At 40.0% G+C, this 12500-nt stretch overlaps 1 protein-coding gene across 8 annotated transcripts in view; it reads left to right on the top strand.

The window, feature by feature from the left end:
* Window positions 1–12500, top strand: part of LOC137641352 (protein GOLM2-like) — a 756580-nt gene that overhangs the window by 510378 nt on the left and 233702 nt on the right. For all 8 annotated transcript variants that reach the window (XM_068373821.1, XM_068373825.1, XM_068373823.1 and 5 more), the window contains one exon: window positions 310–409. In XM_068373821.1, the coding sequence (XP_068229922.1) occupies window positions 310–409 (100 nt within the window). The remainder of the gene's footprint in view (window positions 1–309; window positions 410–12500) is intronic.

The raw sequence follows: 12500 nt of genomic DNA, 5'->3' as shown, positions 1-12500 counted from the left end.
TGATGTCTATCAGCAATAACGTTTTGCTCTCTGTTACTTAAACATTCAATATTAATGCTAAGAAAAGACCCATCCATTCCCAAATGTTTAAGTTTGAAAACAAGGGCCTCATGTTTAATACAGTATATATGATTATAGATAGGTATATGGATCTATGATTATATATAAATCAAGTGTTTTAGTTTGGGAACAAGGGCCTTATGATTAACATGGTGTGTATAATTATGATTATTAATCTATAATTATATAGTTTATATTTATTACTTTTGCAACTTAGAAATATAGGATAAATACTTTCCTTCCTTCTAGGCTCAAGATGAAGCTGCTGCTGCAAGAAGAGAAAAGATGGCAATTGCAATGCCCAAGATTGAACCCGGGATGATGAATATTCCAGATATTGAACACAAAGGTAAGGCGAGTTGTCCTTTTAAAATTCCAAATTATAAACATATTTTTTAATATTACACTTGATATTCACTGTTAATTCAATAATGTATCTTGAGAATGAAAAATTAGTAATAATAACTTTATTTGTTAAACACATGAAATAAGTTGGTTGCACAAAATTGGAAATTGAAAGGTTGAGAAAATTGAGATTTTCAGAATTAATGTTTACTTCTAAGATATATATATATATATATATATATATATATATATATATATATATATATATATATATATATATATATATATATGTATATATATATATATATATATATATATATATATATATATATATATACATACAGTATATGTGTATACACACACACACACACATATATATATATATATATATATATATATATATATATATATATATATATATATATATATATATATATATATATATAAAAGTTGGTAATATTGCATTATTATTGTTGTTATTATTATTATTAGTAGTATTATTATTATTATTATAATTATTATTGTTATTATTATTGTTATTATAATTATTATTGTTATTATTATTACTAGCTAAGTTGCAGACTTACTTGGAAAAGCATGATGCTGTTGTAGGCCCAAGGGATCCAGCAAGGAAAAATAGCTTAGTGAGAAAAGGAAACATTGGAATAAATATGCTAGAGTAGTAATGAACAATTAATATGAAATACTGTGAAAACAGTAACAATATTGAAATAGATCTTTCTTATAAACTATAAAAAGAGACTTGTCAGCATATTCAACATGAAAACATTTTCTGAAAATCTGAACTTTTAAAATTCCACTGATTGGTTAACAAGATCTATCCACAACTTAATCACAGCTGGAATAAAACTTATAGAATACTGTGTAGTATTGAGCCTTATGATGGAGAAGTCATGACTATTAGAATTAGCTGCATAGCTAGCCTTAAGAACAGAATAGTACTTTCCGGGAAGATGTGAATACAAAGGATGGTCAGAATTATGAAAAATTTTATGCAACATACATAACAATCTTAACTGAACGATAGTGCCAGAGATTAATATCTAGATCTGGAATAAGAAATTTAATTTACTGTAAGTTCCCGTTCAGAAAATTAAGATGAGATTCAGTAGCCGAAGACTAGACAGGAGAACAATACTCGAAACAAGGCTGAATAAAAGAGTTATAACACTTTCTCTGAAAATCTTAAAAGACTTTCTCAATAAGACAAGTTTTTCGTGCACAAGAAGAGAAGAACCAAATGTGTTTCTCAAAAGTAAATTTGCTATCAGGAATTGCATCTAAAATTTTAAGTCATAGAGTTGAAGAAATATTATCAATAAAGAAATCCTTATGTAACCTACTTACAATCATACTTTGAGTTTTGTTAGGGTTTCTCTTCATACTTAATAATTTGCATCATGCACTAATTTTAGCTAGATTTCTATTAAGGTATTCAGCCATCCCAGATCTACATTCAGGAGATGGAATTGATGCAGAGAGATTAGCTTCATCTGTATATGCAACGAGCTCTTTTTCTAGGCCAATTTCCATGACGTGTATATAGTCTAAAAAGTAGTGGGCCGAGAACACGAAGTTGATAAACATCAAATATCACATTCCTAAACTTACTATTTTGCCTTTCAACAAAAACTTAGTCCTCATTTACTTAAACATCCAATAATGATGCTAAGAAAATACCCACCCACACCTAACTGTTAGAGTTTGAAAACAAGACCCTTATTATTAACATGGTCAAAGGCAGCACTAAAATCAAGGCCAATCATACAAACTCTCTGACCACAATCAAGGAATTTCTATACAGCATTGAGATTGTAAGAAGGGCATCTCATGCTTCAAGGCCTTCACGAAGGTCAAATTATAAACAAGGGAACAGATGATTACCTTCAACAAACATATTTAGATGTTTTCCCTAAAGACATTCAAAGACTTTAGAGGGTAGGCAGTTATGGGAATTGGGCTTAAAGTACTATAAAATTTTTTACGTAATTAAATGACATTACCAATTCTCCATCAAGTGCTAAAAGAACCTTTTCTTCCTAACTTGCGGAAAATAACCGATAACTTTGGAGTTAAGAAATCTGCAGTCTTTATAAAAAAACAAGGGAAAAATACCATTTGGGTCTTCACCTTTATAACCATCAAGGTCCATCAAAAGCTTTAACCCTTTCACAACAACGCCTTGGATCTGCTACTCAAGTTTTTAATATTTGTCACCATCGGATATACCTGCTCACTTACTCTGTAATAACCTACATTTGCTTGTTTGTTTTACTGCTGATTACAGAATTTTTTTTTTTTCAAAAGTTTGCTTTATTCACCATTTTATTTCCCTCTAAACATAATGATATTAAAACATTGTGGATTTATGTATAAAAAAAAACTTTATATTCATTTAATTGACTATGCTATTCAGTAATAATTCCACAATAAAAAGATGTAACACTACTCGTTAGTAATAATTGACTTTACGTTGTACAAAAATGTAATGAAAATATTGATTTATTTCCCTTGCCACAAGAAGTTCTCTGTAATGTATAATTACTGTTTAAGGTACGGTAAAGCACTGCAATTTTGTTTGTAGAAAATTTTTGAATATTTATTGAAGTGGCCGTTATTCCGCAATAATTCCATGATAAATATCCGTCGAAAGATATAAAACAACTTGACAGGAATGGTGGACTTCACATTATACATACACACAAACACACACACACACACACACACACATATATATATGTATATATATATATATATATATATATATATATATATATATATATATATATATATATATATATACTGTATATATATATATATATATATATATATATGTGTGTGTGTGTGTGTATATATATATATATATATATATGTATATATATATATATATATATATATATATATATATATATATATATATATATATATATATATATATATATTGGGCTCAAGCCATGTCGTCCTGATGGAAGGGCCCTCCAGCAGCTTCCTACTGTATAATATTTCTGCAAGTGATATTGCAAGAGAATTACCATCAGGTATCACAGGGTTCTAACCCCCAGAACGACTATCCTAAGATATTGTATATAATCAAGGACATATCCGTAGATAACCATAGATATCTGCACCCCTAATAGACTTAACCCAGTCTAGGAATCTAAGGAGAAGGATAGGTGAGGACCTGTTACATATCCTCTCCCCTCATAGTACTGTTCATCCTTGATGGAGCTATTCCTTTGTACGCAGTGTTCCTATTTTGTACGTAGTTTTTCGATTGCGCCTTTTCAGCCTTTTTGGAGTAGTTCCTCTCATGATGGCTTCCTCTTCGTCGTCTAAGTTGATTACCCTCTTCTTTTACCGTTTGAATTAGCTGTCTCTGTATTAGATCCCCTTGGTGAGTGGTTATTTAAATTTTTTAGATGATAAGGGAGCCAGGCGCTCCGAGTCCAGCTAGCCATTGGGCGCCATGTCGCGAACCCGACCGCCCTTTTATTTCGTGTTCTCTTAGTCTTATTTCACTAGTATCATGTTAGATAGCCTTATTTTAGCATTACGATGCCTTGGGCTCGTTTTTGTGAATACATTTACCACGCATTAATGTAGTTTTAAGTTTAAGTTTTGTGTGTGTCAATCCCGGCTAGTCTAGCTTAGAGAATGGTAGGTTTTAGTTGGACTTGTTTGCAGAGGCCATTTTACCCTTAGAGGGTTTTTACCTCGGTCATACTAGTTTACTGAGCCCCTATGCCCGAAGGAGGGTTTTTACATTGGTCATACTAGTTTACTGAGCCCCCTTGCCTTCGATCCCCGGTTTTTTCGACCTATTAGGCTTAGCCTAGCCCTAGTCGGCGAATCCATTGGTCCGCCATGCTGCATACACTCATGATCGCCCATGCTAGGACTGTGCAATTTACTGGAGCTCCCCTTTGTGAAGGGTGATCTCAACATGTCGGTGTGCCGACTTACCTGTACTGCCGTTACTTCCTAGCCTCTGAGATTTTTCGATCAACCTGCATCATCCTATATGCTTAGCCTAGCCCTCATCGGCGAATACGTTGGTCCGCCATGTTGCATTCACTCGTGATCTCCCATGCTAGGACTGCGCAGTTCATTTGAGCTCCCCTTTGCGAAGGGTGATCTCTTGTCGACGTGTCGAAGCGCCGACTTACCTGTGCTGCTATTTCACAGTCCATTGGAGCTCCCCTTTACGAAGGGTGATCTCAACTTGTCGGTGCGCTGAATTACCTTCACTGCCGTTACCTCCTAGCCTCTGAGATTTCTCGATCAACCTGCGACATCCAATATTTATCTTATACTGGCTTTGCCGTCTCTGACGGCGTGGCATTTGTTTTAGAGTCTTTCTAACCTTTTCTAGGATTCAGGGTGTGACGGCCTAGAGTGTCTCTGTCTAGAGTCTCTCCCTTGTTGGGATAACCCTTGGATTAAACCCAGATTTCTTTCTGAGCCTGACTTCCTTGCCGTCGCCTCTGTTCTGGGGATTGTTTTGGGAATGCTCATATGGTGCATGGGTATAGCTACTCCATGCCATCACCTCTCTTTATATTCTAGCCTCTCCAGGACTGACATTGTATGTACTTTATCATTATGCTGCCGTGTATTTGCATTGTTTGTTTATGGGGGTTGGCTCCATCTGGGATCTGACCTTCCATGGCCGTCAGCATGCTTTTCCCTGGGTGGGGGGGGGGGGGTAAGCTGCCAGACTGACGGCAGTGCCGGTCCCTAACGTCTTTGTTGCCACCTATTGACACACTATACTCTCCTATAGTACCTGTACTGGCGGTACGTCACTACTTATGGCACTGCCCCCACTGGCGACACGGCCTTCACCTTTGGCATGGTGTTTTTTGCGGAAACCCTTGCCGGTTATCTCCGCCGCCCCTGGGCACCATTGCCATTACTGGTGGTGGGGTTAGTACTAGTCTATGGGAGTGAATGTCTGTTACAGTGCCTTAAGGCACATAAGATGTTGGCGGCAATGCCGTTACCCCCCTGGTGCTGCCGGTACTTCCGGCAACACCAGTACCTATAGGGCACATCCCTTTCTGTCCTTTTTATCTGAGACCGCCTTACGTAACCTAAGGTGGGTTCTCTACTGACTATGTGAATTCAACTACAGATCAACATAAAGGCCTTACTCCGTCAACTTTTGAGGCTTCTTTATGTATGCTGGGCCTGGGAACTCCTTTTACGAAAGGTCTTCTACACTACGTGTGGTTATTGGTTTTCTATCAATTTGTCCATTTCCCTCTGAGGGTGTGTATTGGATAGATGGGTGATAACTCTATAGGCTAGTTCACTCTCACGGGTCTTACCTAATTGAGGTTATCTACCTGTTGTTATAGCTCTCAGATTGCTATAGACTCTTGCTCATTGATCGATGCGTTGATTGCTTACACTATTAAGTGTATCCATACTGTTGCCTTCTAATTGGCCATTCCTCTGCGGAGATTTAGGAGCGATGGTTCTTTCCATGAGCACCCCCCCCCCTCTTTGGGCGTATAGCAGCTGACTCTAAGGAGGCTATTAATACCAATCTAACGTCGTTCAATAGGGGAATGGACATTTCGTACTTTATCTCCTCCTTTCTCACCAACTGCATTTACACACAATTTGGGGATTACTATTCCCTCAATTGTCAGCATGGAATGTTAATAACCCATTTCTTTCAGCTTTTGGTGACTGTTAGAGGATGTAGAACTCATTTAAACATTTTTCTCCTTACAGGCGGTACCTATGACGGAGATGCACTGTAGAGTGCAGATTTGTGCCAGGACTGTGAGGCATCCTTGCGGTCCCGATACTTGCTGCCCACATGCGAAGTGTCAGAGGATGAAGGGGCCAGTCTTATACTGGAACCATCAGGATTGCAGTGTTTGTTAGCCGGATGGGTCTCGAAGGATATCTGATGACGACTGCGTATTCTTCCCGTGGTCCCTTCGAACCTAGGTAAGAGGGTTCAAGATGAACTTGGATCCGGAGGCCCCTTACCTCCCCTCCAACAAGTGGACGGATATCCTCTTCCCGAAGGCAGCACCTGATTCGGTTTTGGGCTACTTTAAGCCTCCCAACGGTCCAGCTACAGGCTGACGAAGCATCCTCTACATTGGCGAAGGGCTGGGTTCCAGACCGGTAGCGTATCTGGACTTTTACGCTGACATTGATGCCTACCCCTTTTTGCTACGTGAGGCTAGCTGAGGGGGTTCTGTTGAGGGATGATGCCATCCCAAAGGAATCGATCTTCCTGGAACACACAAGGGCCAACACCTGTCAGTGAAAGAGATGAAGACGGCAGGGTGTATCAATACACAGCTTGGCGCCTTCGGTAAGAGGTTGGCCACCTTCGTTGCCCTGGACAAAATGGTCTTCCCCTTTGCCTCGAAGAGCTTCGCGGCAGTGGAGAAAGCCATCCGTGAGGTAATCCTCTCCCAGCTTTGGAAGAGTGCAAAGTGGTCTCATTTGTGTAACCACATGATGCCGACCACTGGACCGATGTCCAGTTTACTTTTGCTGAGGGTAAACTGGATAAGGATGCGGCTGTCCGCCAATTTAATGAGAAGCTTCCCAGGCTTCCCAAACACCTTCTTAAGGCTGAGCTGTAGGCCAGAGAAAGGTTGTCAATGTCGATGTCTCTGCAGGGCTTAATGGAAATGATGATCAGGAATTTTACAGATGTCTCAGTCTTTTCCTTGTTGGCGAAGACTCATCTCGCCACCCTTATGAAGGAGCCTTATGCTTCCTTTCAGGCCCATAGAACCTGTAGAGAGCATGTACTTTGCACAGCTACCATCTGCCACGAGCCAAAACGTTTCATCACCTCTAGCATCTGGGGAAAAGACCTGTTTCCTTAGATGGTGGTGAAAGAAGTTACGGGTAAGGCTGTCGCAGAGCACAAGAGCCTTTTCAGAAGTGGGGGATCTCCTTGATGAGTAGGTTCACCCCTGGGAGAGGCCTACAACCCAAGAGGTCTCGCAAACTGACCTATCATCGAAAGTCGTTTGCTCCTCCCCATGCCGTGCCCTAACAAGTGGTGACACAGACCCCAGCCTTCAACCCTGTGTATGAGTAAAGGATGTCTTCCTTTCAATTTCCCAAGACAGAAAAAGGGGGCAGAGGCCGCCCTGACAGAGGAGGCAAGTCCAGGGGTCGTGGACATCAAGACGATAGAGGAGGAAGAGGTTCACGTCCTCAACACAAACACTGAAGGTCTCCCGGTAGGGGGATGGCTGGCCTTGTTCAAGGATTCTGGATCCTTCAATCCTTGGGCACAAAGCGTCATTTCCAACGGCTTGGATTAGAATTGGAAACAAAGGCCACCAAAGCTCAGGAGATTCCTCCACAAAACAACACCTTATCTGGAACAATATGTACAAGACCGTCTGAAGAGGAGAGTTATCCGTTGCACGAGATCTATGAGATTTCAAGGTTGTCTATTTTGTGTGCCAAAGAAGGTTTCGAGCATACTTCGAACTATTCTTTTCTTGTCCGGTCTAAACATGTTCGTTCAGTTCGACAGGTTCTGGATGTTGCCTATTTCACAGATACGTACCTTATTACACCTAGACGCTTTCACCGTCTCTATAGATCTTACCGACGTTCATTGGTATCTTTCGATAGGTCGATACTTATCCCCCTACCTTGGTTTCACGACGCAGTCGTACAACAACTTCGGGAAAAAGGCCTCGTTCCTGGATGACTGGCTAGTGTGGGCTCCCTCGGCACTGGAGCGCTTGGAAGCAGCCACTCGAGTTGTACGGTTCCTTCAGTCCCTTGGATTTCAGAACAACTTGGGGAAATCAAGACTGGACCCAGCTCAAGATTTCCAGTGGTTGGGGATTCGTTGGAACCTCGTCTCACTCCCTATCTATTCCTCCCTTCAAGAGAAAGGGAATAGCTACATCAGTCAGGTCCTTGATCAAGTCGGGGATGATCACCAGGCGACACCAGGAAAGGGTTCTAGGATCTTTACAATTCACCTCGGTAATGAACCCTGTCCTCAAAGTACGACTTAAGGATGCAAGCTAAGTTTGGAAACAGAGAGCCTCCAAAGCTCTTTGCAACCATCAGAAGCAGACTCCGGTTTTACTGTGCAAGCAACTTGGACCGTGGTCCACTGCCAAAAGTCTTTCACAGACAGTGCCGTTGCAATTTAATTCTCCAGTAGTGACACTTCGTACGGACGCCTCGTTGGATGGTTTGGGGAGTCATAACCCACTCGAGAAAGTGCAAGGCCGTTGGTCTCAGAAATTTCAACAATTCCACATTAATATTCTGGCGGCCATGGCAGTCTTCTTGTCCCTCAAGAAGTTACTCTTGAAGGAGAACATTCATATCCGTCTAGTCTTCGACAGCAAGGTGATAGTCCATTGCATCACAGACAAGGGTCGAGGTCTCCTCAAATAAACCACATAATGATAGCCGTCTTTACGTTGGCACAGAAGAAAGATTGGCACCTATCAACAACCTTCAGGGAGAACAAGACCCTGGCCTTCAAGTGGATCTGTTTGCGACGAATCTCAACAAGATACTTCCCTGCTATGTAGCACCAAACGTGGATCAAGCAGCAGTGAGCATGGATGGGATGTCCCTGGATGGGAATCGTTGGATGAAGATTTACCTGTTTCCACTGTTCAATCTCTTCATGAAGGTTCTGGAAAGCTTCGATCTTTCAAAGGGGCGGTGGCTCTGGTGGCTCCTCTGTGGCCAAAGAGCAACTGGTTTCCCATCGTCCAGGATTTGAACACCAAGTTGGTGCCGTGGCCAACCCGATTCTGTCCCAGGAGGAACAGCAAAAGATTCTTTACGCTTCATCATGGAGAACGAATAACCTTCATCTCATGATTTTTTTGCCCTAGCCCTGGGAAAGAAGTTTCAAATTCAATGTGATAAGTGGGAATTTGCGGAAACTATAAGTCGTCTACCACCATGACTCAGTATGCAACGTCATGAACGAAATGGGTCGAAGATGTCAAATACAAGAATCCAGGGTCGATAACCTTCATCTCATGATTTTTTTGCCCTAGCCCCGGGAAAGAAGTTTCAAATTCAATGTGATAAGGGGGAATTTGCGGAAACTATAAGTCGTCTACCACCATGACTCAGTATGCAACATCATGAACGAAATGGGTCGAAGATGTCAAATACAAGAATCCAGGGTCGATTGCTATGGATTTTTGTTTAGGTTTCCTGCTTGCTTTGCATGTTTAAGGTCAAGCTTCCTCCTTGATTTCGTCGTACATTTCGGCACTCACTAGACCTATACTATATATACGCCTTTGATATCGACTTGATCTCTGAGTTCCTCAACAAAATTCTGAAGGCTTGTGCAAGGCTGCGGCCATCGGCTCCGCTGAAACATATCTCTTGGTCTTTGGGCAAAGTTTTGCAATTCACTTCGGACATAGACAATCAAACAGCTTCTATTCATGATCTCACTCAGAAAGTCATCTTTTTAATTGCAATGTCCTCCGGTGCTTGGGTTAGTGACATTGTGACGCTTTCTAGAGACAAGGGCCACATTGAATTTGTGAATAATGGTGAGGTTTATTTATACCCTGATCCCGCTTTTCTAGCTAGGAATGAACTTCCCTCTAAATGTTGGGGTCCATGGAAAATAATTCCCCTACCAGGTGATCTTTCCCTGTGTCCAGTGCAGTGTTTAAATATGTATTTACTAAGAACAGTGCAGTTTAGGTGTTCATTAGTTTAAAAGGGAAACAGTGGGGTCTGATTTGTCTCTGAAACAGTTAAGAGTAAAAAATTACTTGCTTTATACAAAGAGTGAATCTGGCTAGCATGCCATCGGGTCACGACCCTAGGGAAGTGGCTTCCTCCTTGATCTTTTTCCAGTATATGTCCTTTGAGGGACTGCAGGCTTATACTGGTTGGAAGTCCACTTGGGTTTTCTTCGGGCATTATCTGAAGCAATTGGAGGAGATATGCCATTTTGTGGTGGCAGCGAAAGTGTTATCAAACCCGCTGCAATGACGTAGCCCACAGTGCATCCTAGGGCACTCCTCCAGCTTGTTATTAGCAATGAGTAAACAGTTGGTTTTTGCTTCAAGGAAAAAAGGAAAAATGCAATTATTCATTTCCTTTTCCGGTTCACATGTGTCTCTTCGACGCTTCAGTGTTACAGCCTAACTGTCTAAATGTTAATTAAGCTATATCTCATTTTGTTTGGGTGATTACCCCCCTTTTTGTACATGTGTGATCATGTATGTATTGATCAGGTTTATCTTGTCATAAGTTCCCTACGGTTCCTTATATCATGTATTTGTCCCCTCCTGTTACCTTATGTCTGGGTATGGACGGGATGTATTTACTTTGTACAAACATTTTACATATGTGGTTAATGATGATTGCTCCTTAACCTTGGCATTGATTCTTGTGAGTAAAATGGCTTTTAATTTTACGCCCTACTATTATACTTATGATTACCGTAGCAGCAATAACTTTAGTGTGCCTTCTCATTATTATCCTTCCTGAACATAATTGGATTTATTCTCCTGGAAGGTATTGGTTCCATACGCCTTACCTACGATGCCTCCTTCAGGTTCGGGTTCCTTAGTGTTCCCGACACTAGACTCAGGTGATTTTCCAATTGCAGAGGGCGGTCCTTTGGTCATTTTTGCCTCCTTGTCAGACCATCGTGCTTGTTAATACTGCCTCTGAACTGTTCTGAGATATATAGTGATACCTATGCCTTGACGGAGTAATCCTGTAAGTGCATTTCGGTATTGGGACCTCTCTCTTTGAGGCTTCCTATCGAGTCATGGGTAATTCTCTGGTACACTTCCATCAGGATGACAGGGCTTGAGCCCAAAAAAACCGATTTTGACGTAGGAAAAATCTATTTTTGGGTGAGATAGCCATGTCGTCCTGATGGCCCACCCGTTAGGTTGTCCCTCCCGATGCCTCGTCGGATGCCTCTTTCGCAGTAGTTATGCTGCTATGTGGAATGGCTCCATCAGGTACGAAAATTACTATGAGGGGAGAGGATATGTAACGGCTCCTTACCTATCCTTCTCCTTAGATTCCTAGACTGGGTTAAGTCTGGTAGGGGTGCAGATATCTATGGTAATCTACGGATACGTCCCTGATTATACACGATATCTTAGGATAATCGTTCCGGGGGTTAGAACCCTGTGATACCTGACAGCAATTCTCTTTAATATCACTTGCAGAAATATTATACAGCAGGAAGCTGCCGGAGGGACCCAAAAATTGATTTTTCCTACGTCAAAATCTGTTATATGTATATATATATATATATATATATATATATATATATATATATATATATATATATATATATTTATATATATATATATATATATATATATATATATTTATATAAATATATATATATATATATATATATATATATATATATATATATATATATATATATATATATATACTTACTGTTATATATGTATCTATTATATAGAGAGAGAGAGTATATAAATTCATTTCATAAATTTTTTTTTTTTTTTTGTCATTCCATCATATCTGTCATTGTCACTATGAACTGAATCATTCCCGTTTTGGGCATTTCAAGGGCTTGGAAATAGAGGCTATGCATGTAAGAGCATGACTAATTCTGCATAGAATGGCAGTAAATGTAAATAATGCCAATAGGTTAACTTTTACTCATGAAACCAATGAACAATAGTAATATAAAAATATAGGACATAAAGATGTTTTGTCGAAACGATACTTGAGAAAAAAGGAACAAAATAAAAAAAAAAAAAAAAAATTTGTTGTCAACAACTTATGTCACTGGTGAAATGTTTTGCTTGTGTAGGCCTTGTGGGAGTCGGGGGCGGAGAATTGAAGAACGCTTCGTAGTAAATTTTTGTGATTCTAACTTGAAAGAGAAATAGAAATAAACAAAAATAGACCTCCTATAATCATGAATAATGACCACAATCGCAATATTTCGGTCGATGGTAGGGTGAAATTTGAGGATCCCTACATCTCTAAGCTGGTGGTGTCAGGGGTGTTTGATTAATGCCTCAGGTAGATAATGTCACCATTGCCCAGAGAGGCTGGTG

The sequence above is a fragment of the Palaemon carinicauda genome, chromosome 5 (assembly GCF_036898095.1).
Source record: "Palaemon carinicauda isolate YSFRI2023 chromosome 5, ASM3689809v2, whole genome shotgun sequence".
Lineage (NCBI taxonomy): Eukaryota > Metazoa > Arthropoda > Malacostraca > Decapoda > Palaemonidae > Palaemon > Palaemon carinicauda.
Note: the sequence above shows the minus strand (reverse complement) of the source record. Positions and strands in the feature narration are given on the sequence as shown.